At 48.1% G+C, this 15,655-nt stretch overlaps 1 protein-coding gene across 4 annotated transcripts in view; it reads right to left on the minus strand.

Moving 5' to 3' along the window:
* Positions 1-15,655, minus strand: part of Hsd17b2 (hydroxysteroid 17-beta dehydrogenase 2) — a 65,613-nt gene that overhangs the window by 16,999 nt on the left and 32,959 nt on the right. For 3 of the 4 annotated variants that reach the window (XM_063247744.1, XM_013148725.2, XM_063247745.1), the window contains exons 2-3: positions 8,592-8,804; positions 993-1,178 (exon numbers count right to left, since the gene is read on the minus strand). In XM_063247744.1, the coding sequence (XP_063103814.1) occupies positions 993-1,178; positions 8,592-8,804 (399 nt within the window). Of the gene's footprint in view, positions 1-992; positions 1,179-8,591; positions 8,805-10,940; positions 11,098-15,655 lie in introns of those variants that run through there. The other variant, XM_063247743.1, reaches the window with a different exon arrangement.

The raw sequence follows: 15,655 nt of genomic DNA on the forward strand, positions 1-15,655 counted from the left end.
CGTCCCACATAAATCTCTCTCTCCCTCCTCCTTCTCCTATCCTCCCCCTCTCGCTTGGTTGTGCCTCAAGCCAGCCACTGGCTCCAACCCTAAACACACAGCCATGGATTATTGTCTGGGAAAGACAAAGAACCTGCCAATTACAAATTCTTCTAGAAGTGTTGTTCGCATTATAACGTGTACACACACACACACCACCCATAAAACAAGCAAAGCAGAACAATTAGTTGGACCCTTATTTTTAAAAACTATCACGTGTAGCCAACTCACCCCACAAATTTGTCTCCTTGCAGTCAGGATCCTGGCGACCAGAGCCCACTCCTTTGATTTCCCTTTCACTGATGCAGAGACCCCAAACACAACCCCATGGATGTTCCCCAGAGCTGAGGAAGGCCCCAGGGAGCCTCCGTCTGTTCCACAGACAGATGGCAGAGCCATATCTCTCACCTGGCCATTGTTTATGGAAGGGATATTCTCTAAGACCTGGGTTCAAGTTGCTGACTGTTCTATGCAATGGAGAAAGCAGTTCATCAAGTGTCACATCCTGTTCAGAACTGTGCAGAACAGGCTGTGCAACACTGAGGCCAATCTCAGGGTCAGTGCCAGTGGGCAGACGTGGGACTCCCACAGTGTGCATGGAGGGAGGGTCTCTGCCCACTCCAACATAGGGAGTAGGAGACGGCTGAAGCCAGGTTTCCTGTCATGGGAGATTTCATGTCCGAATCTAGAAACCTGTTTTTCAGCAGCTGTAGGATGAAGATACTTAAGAATTCTATAATCCTCAGTAATTAACAGATGTGTTAGATAAAAGTTGAGGCATGAAAGGATTTGAAAGTTGCATTGACGTAAGATCAGCAACAGACACACAAGCTGACGAACCCGCACCCAGCCCTGCCTCTGCGTGCCTTCCTTTCTTTTTCCAGCCCACAAAGAATGCGGTGCGACATGTCTTGCTGTGGGCACACTGTGACCACAGCACAAGGCCGACTCACCTCCCATGCTGCTGATATTCACCAGCCTCCCCTTGGCTTTCCTAAGGAGAGGTAAAAATGCCTTCGTGACTCCTACGGGTCCGAAGAAGTTCACCTCCATGCATCTTTTGTAATTCATCATGGGAATGAGTTCCGCATCTATCGGGAACCCGAGGATGCCGGCATTGTTGACCAGAGCCCACAGTCCTGGGGACAGAAAGGAACAATTTTGAAGATGAGCAACACTGAAAAGCATGGGGATTTTTGACACTTCATTCTCTGCAAGCTCACACATATACCTTTGAGATTTAGAATCCAGGCTGATTACAAACTCTTGGACCTCAGGCTCTACAAATACCTAGAAGTGCCTGCCATGTGGTATTGTGCAGAGAATACATTGTGATGAATGTTTTTTGGTTGGATTTGGTTTGGGTTTTTGTTTTTGTTCTTTCCCTCAAAGCTCTTTCCTACACGAAGGACTCTAGATATCTGCTTCACTTTGAAGTTGCAAATGCCGTGTTTCTGTTTCCTTCTCCAAGAAGTATATAAAGATAACACCTTTATAACAATTCGGGATGATATAAAATCTCTTTTATCCCCTGAACTAAGAAGATTTCCTAGGCTAGGGAAACAGGAAGAGTAGAGGGAAGTACCAAGGCCTGGGACAGTCGTGGAAACCCTAACAGTGTTTGAACTCTCCTCTCTGCCCAGCCAGTTTGAACCTGCCAAGCTCCTTGGGAGAATCACCAGGAAGGCTTGTTCAGACTCATCTCCAGAGTTCCTGAGCTGAGGTGTCACGTGGGGGTCTAAGAATCTGCATTTCTAACAGGTCCCCAAGTGGCCCTGACGATGCAGGTCTGGTCACACCCATCCCCTTAGAACACTGCTGTCCACAAGCAGTGATAATCACCCCTCACACCCAGCACATTAGGAGCTTTGAAGGCCCCAGGACCCTGGCCATATTATGTCAGGATCGCTGAGGAGGGAAAGAGCGGGGATGCAGGGATGAGAACTTAAACCTAGGTGGTTCCAAGGCAAAATCAAGCCTGGGAACCACTCCCTAAGTGGTAGACAAACGGAATTACAATAGCTTCAGGTGAGGTTTTTGCAGGGAAGGCAGTGGGGAGGGGTGCAGAAGTGACCGTGGAGAAGCAGAGGGATCGAACCAGAAGTGTGTACGTAGCTGTGTGTAGCCAGACAGACCTAAGCTGACTCTGAGTTCCTGGAGCCCCAACGTGTTGTGGGACAGTGCTCCCCCAGGTGCTGTCCAAGCAGCAGCAGCAGCAGCAACTGAGAACGGACTAGAAATACAAACTTGTGAACCTTTGCTAGACCTGCTGGATCAGAAACTGCAGTCAGGAGCAGGTGAGCTTGGTGCCTGCCATAGCGCACGCCTCTATGATGCTGAGACTGGGCCAAGGGTGAGAGCCTGTGGTACAGCAGCCAGAAAGGCTGGGCCCAGCGTGCCTGTCAGATGGCAGTGAAGTGGCGGTGGCAACCAACTCCTGTGATGTCTGCACACAGCCCTGGACATCTCTTCAGGGATCGGCAGGAAGTGCTGACCTTCAGTGACCAAATATCCCATGCCCACAAATGTAAGTGCTACCCCAAAAAGGTGAGGTAAGTTTCCAAATGCCTGGAATTGTTTTTGCCATTTGGCAGAAAGACGGCTCTGAACAAAAGAACAGGAAAATGCCTGGGTGGCACCTGATGCTTGCACACACTAGAGATTGGGAACATTAAGTGGCCTGATGTCTGAGCTACAGCAAGAGCACAACAGCTCTGGGGGTGTGAAGAGCTCTCTGTCTCTGTCTCTCTCTCTCTCTCTCTCTCTCTCTCTGTCTCTCTGTCTCTCTCTGTCTCTGTCTCTCTCTCTCTCTCTGTCTCTCTCTCTCTCTCTCTCTGTCTCTCTCTGTCTCTGTCTGTCTGTCTGTGTGCCTCCCCGCCCCCAGCAAGTGATGGCTTCAGTTTGCTCAGCCCATGCCCACTTTAACCCTTCCGCGTGCAGCTGGAGAGTCTCCTAGCACAGAAAGCGGCAGACTTGCTCTGTGAAAAGCCGGGTAATCAATGTTTCAGCCCGCTGCCTCAGCTCTGCCGTCCCAGGATGAGCCGGCACAGCCGCGGACCCTGTGCAAATGAGTGGAAGGGGCTGCGCTTCTGCGAAATTTTACTTAGGATCGCTGATATTTAACTGCCATATCATTGTGTCAGAAATGCCCCCCTGTTCTCTTTTGACCATAAAAATTTTAAAACCTTTCTTAGTTCGCGCACAATACAAAGCCAGGTGACAGGCCCAGACAACATGCTCTAAGCAAACTAAACAGATGGCAAATAGATTAGCAGTCGCCCGTAGTGAAGGGTGAGAATGTGGCTGTGGAATGCACACTACAGAGAGCCTGGCTGTGAGGGAATGGCGCAGTGTGCGATTGTGGAGATAATTCCACAGAGCTGGGCACGCTAGAGAACTGTAAAGCTCTGCACACAAACTCGTGAGCACATGGATTAGCAGGCGTGAAACCTAAGTCATCTCCATGAAGAGGACCAGTGTCCGCTTCCTAGTTTTGATGTACACAGTGATACAAAGTGTGTTCAAGGAGGAAGGCTGGGTGAAGGGTGCACGGGACGGCCCTCTGTGTTTCTTTGCAACTGCCTGCGACTCTACAAATGTTTCAAAATAAAAACATTCAAGTCCAGGAAGGACCACAGCTTGCCAACTTTTGCCATCAAATTCTAGAGGTTTGCAGTGTAACATTTCGACACAGCATGTGCTGATCGAATCAGGTCAGCAACGTTCCCTTCTCAGTCATTTCTTTATGTTTGGAGCTCCTGTCACAGGTCTTTATAAAACACAGCAAAGCAGGCACTCTTATCCGCTTTCCCTGGGAATATCCTTTGTACAGAGAGGATGGAATCTGGCAGTGCCTGGGGACTCCATGGAAAGTCCCCAAATGAAGCCAACACAGGAGAACGTAGAATGAAAACACAGAGGCTGATCCTAATGATCTTGCTGATCCAGCCATACTTGAAGCCAACAAGTCTCTTCAAACACGTCATTCCTCTTTGCTTTAGTGATTTTGAATTAGGCCGTGTCATTCGCATCTGAAAGAATGCTGACACATGCATAGCTCTCAGCATCAAGGAGCCTAGTGGTAGGGAGTAGGGAGAGAGGCAGATGTTTACAACAAGGCTGCAAAACAAGTACAACAGATCTGTGAGTGAAGAGGATTATTAGAGGGCCATTCAAGTGACAGGAGGTCTGCCACAGAGACTCAGTTGGACCAAAGCAGTAATTGGAGGAAAAGGCACTGAATGCCAGATGGAAATTTAAGGAAAAGGAAACTGGATGTACAGAGGTGAACATACCACTTGTGTTCTGCAGCCTTGCCAGAATTTCCCAACTGGGCCAGCAGGTACTGCAGATTAAGGGCTTGGCACATCCTACAGTTCTTGTAAAGGTGTTTGGATGATATCTGTGGCAGATAGGGAGCCGCAGAGCCAGAATGAGTCACCGTGCATAGGTCTGGTGTGGAGGAGGACCTCAGCACATGGAGGCACTGTATGCCCAGGGATATTTAGGAGGTGGGTGTCATTGTAAGATGTCTACACTGGGGAAGTTACTGTCCAGCTGGGAAGTATTGGGGAGAAAAGATAGGTTTCATAGAGGCTTTTGAAGCATCCACACATGAGATGATGAAGACCTAGAACAAGCCACAGCCTCTAGCACATAGCAGGAAGGGGCTGGATTCTCAGGATCAAGAGATGCACTGGACAGAGCTCAGAGCCAAAAGGATACAGGGTTCAAGGGCAGGCTGGGGATGTCAGTGACCCCCTGGTTGTTGGCTGGAATGACTGGCTAAGTGGCAGCTCCAGCATCTGATCTGTGGGGCATACGAGAGCAACCTGCTTTGCAGTCTGGCATGACGGGGAAAAAGATAAGGAGGTCAGTTTTTAACACATTGATTCTGAACCTCTGGGACATAAGTGGAAATGTCTGGCAGGCTATTTTATTTGATGAGCATTAATGATTTAATATAATTATAAAATTGATCTAGGCTGTAACAAAGGTGTTGGATAGATCTGGATATTAAGAAGAAAGGCTGAGTTGGCAATAAAACCTTGAAGGTTCTTGGTGTAAATTAGTGTTTTTCAACACTGATGAAACATTAGCCTTCCTAGTGATGCCAGAGACTCTCTCCTAAGGATGCTGCTTTAACTGGTATTTGGGGTGGGGTATCTGGGCAGGGTAGACTTTTAGAGTGTAGGATCCAGACAGTCATACAAGGCCTGGATTTGAGAAGCCCACAGTTGATTAACTCTGTTGTCACTATTTTCAATTCTTGTTTCTTGAGGAAGGGCTCCACATTTTCATTTTGTACTGGGTTCCACAAGTTGGGCATCCTATTCTGGGTCCATGCAACAATGTTTACAAAGCCTTTCTGGATGATTCTAACACCCAGCTGGATGGAGAATCCTGGTATCGCAAGAGCACAGTCTGGCCCAGGGAATGAGGACAGGGAAATTGGAGACAGAGCCTCAGAAGCCTGCACATTTTGGGGGGATAGAGAAGAAAGGGCTTATCCATAAAAAGCAAAAAGAATGATGAGAGACTGGGGATAGGAGCATGGCTGAGAACCCTAAAGCCAAAGTGGAGAGCATAATCAATATGTTTACATACTACAGAGAAAAGATCTTGGCTCTTAGGATGATAACTCCTTTTGCCAGACCAGTAAGAGAGGCATGCTGTTAGCTACTGTCCTTTGTACAGAAAAAAAAAAGTAAAACAGAGCAAAAGAGCTCCAGAGACCACAGCCTTGAAAACAGGAGAGACAGGGCAATGGGTGGGAGAGATAGAGGACAAAGAAGCTGCTTGTTTCCAAGTTGGGCAAATCTAAGGAGGAAAGCAATGGGGGGGATGGAAGAGTGACCCAGGAGGTGCTAGAGGAAACAGAATGGAGGCTCTACAAGTTCTCTGAGGACAGAACCCATGTCCGAGTCATCTCTAATACCTTTGTGCCTACAAAATCTCCTGCATGTGGAAGGGGCTCAGTACAGATGTCCCCAGGCATACCCAGTAGCCAGAATAAACAGAGGGCTTGGTCATCAGAGGCTGAAACAAGAGCTGAGCACTAGTAAGGACAACAGTGAGCAATCAAGAGTGTGGAGCGGGGGATAAGCTGTAATGGCTAACACATCATGTCAATTTGAGAAGTTTAGAAGTTTAACAAAGTGACTCAACAGGGTGCCAGGTTCCTCTGTTTATAAACATCCTCATCCTGTACAGGAGGAGGGCACAGAGACAGTGTGCGTGCTACACCTGTCCTCTGGGGAGGGCAGCCTGCTTACAAAGTAAGGGAGGAAAAGAGGTTTGCTCTCCCCTCTTTTTGTCTCTTGCTGTTTTTTATGTCTTCTGCCCCCCTGTGCCATGCCACCTTGCCTTGGGACCAATTGACTATGGACTGAAACCTCTACAAACTGTGAGCTAAATAAACCTTTCCTTCCTTGATTGTGAGTGCCAGGTATTTTATCTCAGCAATGAGAGAGAAGTAAGACAGAATTTGGTACCAGGAGTGGGGTAATTGCTGTGACTATAGCTGACCATGCGACTCAACAGCCTTTGAAAAGGGCTTGTGGGTAGGATTTGGAAAGGTTTGGAGATATCACCTGAAACAGTAGTGCTGGAATGCCTTAGGCTGTTCTGTATGGGACATTCTGGTCAGAGCTCAAGAGACTAAAAGGCTGACAGAAATCCTGCTGATTTCTATTGGAAAGACCAGGCTCATGAGGTTTCTATTGGGAAAAAGGACTGTATTGACTGTTGGAGTCCAGATGTGTGTTATAGCTTGGCAGGAAGTTTGTCTGCATTTTGCTTGTGTCCAAAGACTTTGCCTGAGACTCAAATTAAGGGCAGTGGACTAATTAATTTAATTTGGCCTAGAAAGTTTCAAGTCACTGTAATGTTGAGGCAGTAGCATGGCTACTGTTGGGAGCTTTTAGCCATATCTATGTTGAGACTCAAGAGCAAAGAGTCCAGCAGGATGATTTAAAATATTGTAAATTTAGCCAGAAAGGAAGCTCCAGTAAAGTTGTGAACTACAAAGATGGAGTTGAGGTGATCTCAATTGTTGAGAAGGAACAGGAGAATATAAAAGATGGCCTGAGGGCACCACAATAAGCAGCAAATAATCACCATTTGCACCTCAAAACTGCAAAGGTGAATGATGTTGCCTTGAGAAGATAGTGGCAGAGCACCATGTTCCAGAATGGAGATTGCTGCACCATCTTCCAAAATGGTGGTATCACAGACAATTTGTTCCTCAGAATTGGATTCAGAGTACCCAGTGATCCAGACTCTCAACCTCTAAGCCAAAAGAGAGGGAAGCTTGACTACTGCTCCAGCTGGCAGTAGACCTCAGCATCATCCACATGGCTCTGGCTTGAGGTATATGCAGAATGCAGCAGTTGTGGGGTCAAGAAAGTTTCCACTTCAAGTTCAGAAGATCGGGAAGGTAAGGTAGTGTGCCACTGAGAGGGCAGTATACGAAGCTGAGAGGTTCATATGCAGTAGAGACCTCAGAAGTCTGGAAAAGCCAGGAATGTGGCTTGTCTAATGAAAGCTGCAAGGAGGGAGCAGAGTGGACCCAAGAGAGAAGCCAGGGAGGCTACAACCATCAGAAGTGCCATAAGGGTAGAGCCATCCAAGCCCTTTAGAGTGCATAACTTGCCACAGATTGCCTCAGATGCTGCTTGAGGAAATACAGGACTCAAGGTTTGCCCTGCTGGATTTTGAACTTCCTTTGGTCCCATTCCTTTGTATTCTCCTGTTTGTAACTTTTGGAATGAAAATGTCTACCTTATGCCATCAAATGTTGGAAGTGTTTAACTTTTCATTTGTGCAGGGGCTTAGAGTTAAGAGTGCTTTACATCTCAGAGGAGAATTGGGACTTGGACTTTTCAGCAATGCTGAAACTATTAGGACTTCGGCAACTCTTAAAGATGGATTAAATCCTTTTAAAGACATGTGCTTGAGTCTTTGGAGAGCTAGGAACAGAATGTTATGGTTCTAATGTAATATAATGTTAATAGACTTAACACTGGCTCTTAAGACTTGTTTAACCTGTGTCATAATGTTCAAGTTGTGAAATGATAAGAATAAGCATGTCTTTATATCTGGAAACCGGTTTAAAGAAATGTGTGTGGGTGACAAGGGGTGAATTTTAAGGTTAATGCATTGTGCCAACTTGAGAAGTTTAGAAACTTCACTTAGTGACTCAGCAGGGGCCCAGTATCCTCTCTTTGTAAATATCCTCATCCCCTGCAAGAGGAGGGCAGGGAGATGGTGAGAGGGCTACACCTGCCTTAGGGAGTGGTAGCCTACTTACAATATAATGGAGGAAAACAGGCTTGCTCTCCTCCTTCTTGGCTCTTGCTACTTTTGCTGTCTTCCACCACCGTGAACAGTTGCCCCTGTGTCGTGCCATCCTGCCTTGGAGCCTGCTGACTGTAGACTGAAACTTCTACGAACTGTGAGCTAAGTAAAACTTTCCTTCCTTGACTGTGAGTTTCGGGTATTTTGTCTCAGCAAAGAGAGAAAAGTAGCTAACACAGAAGCTAAGTAAGTACCTTTGTCCTGCACCTTCTCTACAACTTTGCTGTGAGCATCTTTTATCTGCTCTGGGTCAGTGATGTCCATCTGGAGCACAGTGACACGCTTGGAGCAGTTTCTTCGCAATTCTTCAGCCCCTGAGCCCTTTTCATTTAAAACTCCAGCGAATACTGTGAAGCCCAGCTTGTCCAGCTTCTGAACCAATGCATGGCCAAATCCAGAGTCACAACCTGCAAGGAGGCAAGGCAAGAGAGCGTGAGTGGGAACCACAGTGACAAGAGGAATTTCTGAATCAGGTATTCATTGGCTGCTGTTTCTGACTGTCCATTCTCTCTGAAGAGAGGGGCTCCTGGGAACTTTCTTTGATTACTAAATAAGAAAATGGGCAGGATAAGTTTGTCTGTTTAACAAAGGAAGGCTGAGTAGAATTGGGTGGGCAATAAGCACTCATAGGTAGAAGGTAAATGTGGACAGAAAACACATTATAACATTGTCCATTTTGTCTACAAGAAAGTGCTTATTTTTCTCATGCAATTTCTTTTGTTAATGGCCATGGTGACTGGCTGGGCCTGCAAGTGTAGGAAAGGGAGAGAAAGAGAGAGGGGCCAACGTGCATGAGGCCAGAGGGAGGAATCTTCTTATAAAACATGAGTCAGGACTCTTAGAATTTGGGATGAGAGTTTACCCTACTTTGAAGGATGTTATGGACCCTGGAAAAAGGACTTTGCAGCCACAAACTGCAAGGCATGGCTTTCTGAAATTGATAAACAATATGGATAGACAGTCATCCTCTGAGCCACAATATAATAATGTAACGGGTAGTATGTCCTTAAAATCACACCAGAGAGCAATCGCTCCACCTGGCCGTGTCATGGGACTTTTCCTAAAGCCTTGAGTGATGTCTTGTGTCAGAAGTAGGGGTTATAGTCAGGGATCCTCCCAACACTGACTCCCCATACCTGTGGCTCACAAGGAAATACACAAATTTGCCTGAAAATAGCTAGTTTAGAACCCACTTGTTGGGAAAGCCAACACTGCAGCCAGGATCCACACAGCCTGTGGGTGAAGCGGGGTTTCACAGGCGTCTCTCCTGTTCCGTGATGCAGCACACTTTGTGCTTCTGCAGTAAAATGGGCACGACTGAGTCTGATTGTGCCAAAGCCTCCTACAACTGTAGGCTACTAGCATGTTCCCTCTGCATGGAGAAAACCTGACTCAGCACAGAAATGCAGCACAGAAACCTCAGCTGCTCTGTAGGGCTGCAGTGTGGGGGAAAGCCTCTACCCCATGGACCTGCTGCCTGCCAAGGTATGCAAATGTCACCTGCACCCAAACCTGGGATCCACTGATGCCCCCACATCCAGGGGAGGACCGTGCACTCTGCACTCTCCAGCCTACCATCCGGCCTTGGGGCCTAACACATGGTGTGTGCAGTGCTTTGGCACATGTGCCCCCACTCAAGCTGCCCCTATGCCACAGAAGCCTCAGGATTACAACTTTCCTGTGTGACTCCACCCTTTGACTGTGGCCCCAATTGAACCAAAATCAACCAGCGTTACCCTCCCAGAAAGGTGCAGCTGTGGCTGCAGGATTCCAGGAGATTTTCACTGCTGTTGAGCCCACACTGCCGTTTGAACACAGCCCTCCTAAGATGCAGAGGTGTCAGTACTTTTGATGGTGTGAAGAGACAGGGCTTTAAAGTGACAGGAGGATGTGAAGGCCCCCTGTCGTGAATGGGTTAGGTGCTCTCATCACAGGGCGAGATAGTCTCACTGCACTGCAGACACGAGGCCTTGATCTTGGGCTTCCCAGCCTCCAGAGCTGGGAGAAGCGAGTCTCTCTTCTTCATTAGCTTCCCAGTCTGTGCTACTCTATTACAGCAGCCCAAGTGGACCGAGACAGCTCAGGAGGACAGAAAACTCCTGAGCGAGCCAGCAAGGGGTGGAGGAAGGCGGCCTCCTATCATACATGAAGGCATAGGCTGCGTCTTTCTGAAAATGAAGAGGAGAAAACCCACCAAAAAGAGCAGAGTCTCAAGTCTAGTGGTGTCTACAGAGGCGAGAGGGTAGCTTTCCAGCTCGTGAGGGCACAGTTTCCGAAAACCTCAAGCAACATCTTCATATGCGGCTTTGAGCCACCCCACATCCGCGTTATAACTTCCCTTCTTCTCCAGCTGGCCTGCGGCTTGCCTAAACCTCGCCTTTCCCCTAACCCAGAGACCGAATTAGCTACTGCTGTGTTGGAAGGCAGTCTGGCAGCCCCTCAGAGTACATGCTTGTCACCAAATGACCTAGTGATTTTGCACCAAAGTATGAGGAAGTACGAGCCCCAGCCGCATTACTCACAAGCAAAACAAAGAACATTACCCAGATTTCCATCAACTGAAGGATAGATAAGCAGAATGCGCGTTATCTGCACAATCGATGCCATTGATGAATTCGACAGGAATGACGTCATGGCACATGTTACAGCAGGATTGAACCTTGAAAACGTGGTGAGAATGGAAGAAGGCAGGTGACAGGCAAAGCAGTAAGAGGAGGGAGGGGACATTCTGATCTGGGCCTCATTTTCTCCGAGAATGACCTTTTAGACATTGTTGAAGGTCTTCGATGGATCTAGGATCCTGCTGTCTTAGCAAAGTTCCCAGGAAGAGCCTGGTACGTGGCTAGGCTTTACATACAAACTGAGCAGGCTCTGGTCAAGCCCTGTGATCCTGGAAAATAGTAATGGTCAAAAACCCCCCACCGTTGGTGTTCTGGGAAGTGATTTTCTGCAAAGAATCCCCTTTCCCACAGGCTTTAGATGGAACTCGTGTCTCGTTCGCCTGTGACAAGGCCAGACCCCGACCTCCAGTTCCTCTTCTGCTCCACAGATGATTCACTGAGAGGCTTGTTCCCACTGGTCAAATGCATCCCAGCCTCTACAAACCCAGCCTTGGTAAGATTTCTCTCCTTTCCTGGGTTCAGGCCCACCCTAAGCCTGAGCCAGCCCAACCCTCCCTTGTAGCCCCTCCTGAGGTTCTGTGGGCCTCAGGTCCACACATCTGATCCTGCGATGCCTGACCATCCACATCCCAACATCCAGTCCTTCCTAACTTTGTTTACTCTTTCCCAAAAGAGCAAAACCCTTTTGCCTAATCCTCGAGATACTTACAGGTCACGTGGTCAAAGCATTCCTCCTGCAGTCCCTATGCCCCTGCAGTAATCCTTTGGAATAAAGTCTGTCCTAGCCAAAAGAATTTGTTTAGACTTGGCAGTGAGTTAGAAAAGCCAAAGCATGCAAGAGGCCATCTGCTTATCCTCGGCTGAGATGCAGCGCAGCACAGAGGACAGGGGTGAGCTTGACCCTGCGATCCCTTCCTATCCGTCCCACCCCGGCCTCTGTGCAAAGCGGCTTTTTATCAGCGGAACATAGGCGGGTAATAATTGTAAGTGCCGAACAGTGCCTATTCTGAGTGATTATTTTAATAGCTCTTTTAGTAAAAATAAAACTGTACTATTCTTTCGGATTTTAAGGCCTCTTCATGCACAATATTGCTATTTAAAATTTGCCTCTTGTGACAGTTCACTGACATCTTGGCAAGGACTCGGACTGCCTGGCTGTCTCTTAGGACCTCTTCAGGAAGCACAAACAATTGTGCAGAGCCTGTGATCTCGCTCTGGCTCCACTCCGACGTTGCTTCCTACCTATGATGCTGGAGACCAGGCAGTACTGACCATGGTGTCGGGGAAGGCCACGAGCCTTGTAAGGGTCAGGGGGACCTTGGGAAAGCTTGCGGGTGGGAGCCACTTCTGGTTGAGATAAGGTAACCTCCGTGTGCTGGGGACGGAGAGGGCAGCAGTCTTTCATAAGACTTACTCAACAGCAATTACACAAAACAGGCCCTCCTAGATCAGACGGCTCGCTTAGCAGCTTGCCTCACACAGACTCACGCTGGAACCTTCCAAGCCACCCCAGGCCTAAGAAATCCTACCTGGAAACAGGCAAGGTTGGGATATGAACATCTAGAGTATAAGATACTTCAGCGCACAGAGGTCGGCACACAGGAGGCATTTAATAAAAGCGTGTGTTAATATTTAATAAAAGGGCCCAGAGTGGGAGTAAGGGACAGGGAGGCAGCGGGGGGAACGGTGGGAGAAGCCATCGCGTGTGACCTCCCAATCTAACTAACTTCACGGTTTACATGGTATTTTTCTTCTAGTTCTTTTTTTTCTATATGTTCTTCAAGCTGTTTTAGCAACTAATTATCCCATTAGTATTATATAAGCCAGTTATATATATTCCTACCTTACTTTCAGGACCATAGTTTTCATTACTAGATAAAATTCTCCCTACTAAAATGTGGCCTGGGAGGAGTGGTGAGAGTCCACTCTCTGGAGCTGAGGTCCCGGGGTTCAAATCCCAGCTCTACCACTTAGCAGCCGAGTGGCCTTGGCCGGTCACTTCACTTCTCTGTGTCTTAATCTCCTCGTCTATAAAGCTGAGTGCTAGCAATTTAGCTCTTAATTTAAAGTAATTAAGACAGGACCCAGCACATAGCAATTATTTATCTTATTATGTTTATTAACTAAATACAGTGGTAGTTTAAAAACAAACATGTTTTGCTGTCATTGGCTACTTCTAGTTTCTGGATCAAAAAAGATTTTCAGTTCAGCCCCCCTCTTGACCTTCGTAGCATCATTGATGAATTAGCAAGATTGCTTTCAGCCAAACCCCATGGCTCCCCTGTCCCTGAGGCCCCTCAGAGTCCTCCTGGCTGGGTGTATCTTCAGTCACCAGAAGAATAAAGTGCAGGCAGTCAGGGGACAGCAGCCCTGGAGACTGGGGCTCTTCCTCACAGTGAATCTGTGTCTACTGCAGAACAGGTGGACAGAAACAGAAACCTACTCTGCTTCAGGTAGAGGATGTCACCTAGATATGTGACCTGGATACGGCTTCCTTTGGCCCCAGTAAGGTACAGCATGTGACTGAAACGTATGGTGAATATTTGCATTCCAGGGAGATTATTACGGTGAAGGTCACATGGCAGTTAATCCCCCAGCACTGCCCAACTTGGTTCCAACTGGCTAACCCATTGTCTTTGCCGCTTTCTAAAGCAATTCCAAAAATCTTTTGTGAGTGCCTTTGATTGAGCTGCTGTGGCCACTTCACCATCCTGAACCGACCAAAGACGCTTACCTTGCAGCATCATTTAGACTTTGGGGAAGAGCCAGAAATCAGGCGCCAGACCTGGTGATTACAGTGGATGGGGACAGCTGGAATAGTTTCACCAGCTACCTTCCTGTTGGCTGGCGCTCAGTGGCAGCGTCTGCATAGTCTTTACGATGCTTTGTGAAGATACTTACAAAAGAGAACTGTTTCAGAAAGTGGCGAGGGCGGTGGGTATGTTCCAAGCAAGAGAGAGCGGTTAGGGGGGCTTCACGGCAATGTATCTCTTCTGTAATTTTTAGAATTTAAACCATCATGTACTTAGATCACCTCACATTTAGTAACAATCCAAACCAATGTTGTGAGATTTTGGTAGGCGCGGGAGCAACAGCTTCTCTGGACGAACAAAGAGATGGGTCAGCTGCAGGTGTCCGCTCCTGGAGGGTTTTAGCAGGTTGAGAACCCAGCGGCGGCCCCAGCGGGGAAACCAGATTCACTGCCCCACAGTGTGCTCGTGTGCTTATTCTCCAGCACCCCTCACTAAGGAGACCTGCCGGATACTACCTGCTCTGGGGTTGCGACACCAGGCACACTGTCCTATTCATGAAGATCATCAGAGCTGTTTAGAGCCTGCAGGAAACTACAGGTAAAGGCCTTTCCCCTCCCTTTGGTTTAAGATGTGGGGAACCTGCCCAACAGGCACACTCACATGACCCTGTACTCACATCAGTCCCCATAGAATGATCCAAGGTGTAACAAGGTGATGATGGCACACATAAACAGTGCACTCAAGACTTCCCTGCGATTCCGCGGGGCTCAGCTCCTGATGCAGGGGCCCCTCAGCAGGCTTCTATGGGACACTGTGAGAGGTACGCTGAGGGGAGGGGTCCTGCGAAACAGCTGGGTCATTCACACCCACCTTTTGGTGGACATCAATGCATGTTTTCCTGCACTATAACATTTATGAATGATCCCCCATAATCTTGTTACTTCTGGGTTAAGATAAGCAATGGGATTCCTGGGAATCAAACAATAGTTCAAGGCCACATGGTGGGAATGTGCCAGGGTCAGCCCCTGGATCCAGGTCGGCTCTTCTGAGGCCCTTTCCTTTACTCCTCTGATTCACTGTCTCCTTGAGTACCAGGGGATGCTAGCTCCCTGCAGCAGAGGACGGGAGGCTGGACTCACATGGCCTGAGTAACGAAACGGTCTCCCTACACCTGCTCTTCCAGAAGAGAAGAAACAATAGATCTGTGCTCGAGGATGTGTGAGGAAACAACACTGAGCCTGGCCAAAGTGACCCAGCTGGATTTGAGCAAGCGAGTTGGAAACTACAGTGCTCCCCAAAGCCCATGTGCCAAAGATTTGGCCCTCAGACCCTGCTGCTACCAGGAGCGTTGAGATTTAAGAGGTGAGGCTTAGAGAGAGGCCTCCTAGTCACTCGGTCGAGACCATAAAGGGGCTGGTGGGGCCGTAGCCTGTCCTCCGTCCCTCTCATTCCTGGCCATGAGCAGAGCCGTTTGCTCTGCCATGCACCCCACCCTGTGCTGCTACAGGCCCCAAACCGTGGGGCCAATCAGCATGGACTGAAAGCCCAAAACTGTGAGGCTCTTTGTAAGTTGATTATCTCACATATTTTGTAGCAGTTCCTGAAAGCTGAATACCACAAATGGATGCCTAGGACCAGCCCTGACACCGTTCTTGAAATCCACTTGTTGCCCCCACATTCAATGAATTTATCACCAATTACCCCAAATTATTTCAGCTCTGGACCTCTTCATTCTCCTGACACCATCACCCTCTTTCCAATCACCCAGAACCAAAGTTTTCTCTCCCACTGGGGAGAGAAAACTCCCGCACCCACTGCACTACCCACACCCTCCACCCCTAAGATTTTATTATGTCTCTGTTTCCTCTTCTGCACCTCATGGCT

The sequence above is a fragment of the Cavia porcellus genome, unplaced genomic scaffold (assembly GCF_034190915.1).
Source record: "Cavia porcellus strain 051 isolate PalLab524CR breed Dunkin Hartley unplaced genomic scaffold, mCavPor4.1 scaffold_4, whole genome shotgun sequence".
Taxonomy (NCBI): Eukaryota; Metazoa; Chordata; class Mammalia; order Rodentia; family Caviidae; genus Cavia; species Cavia porcellus.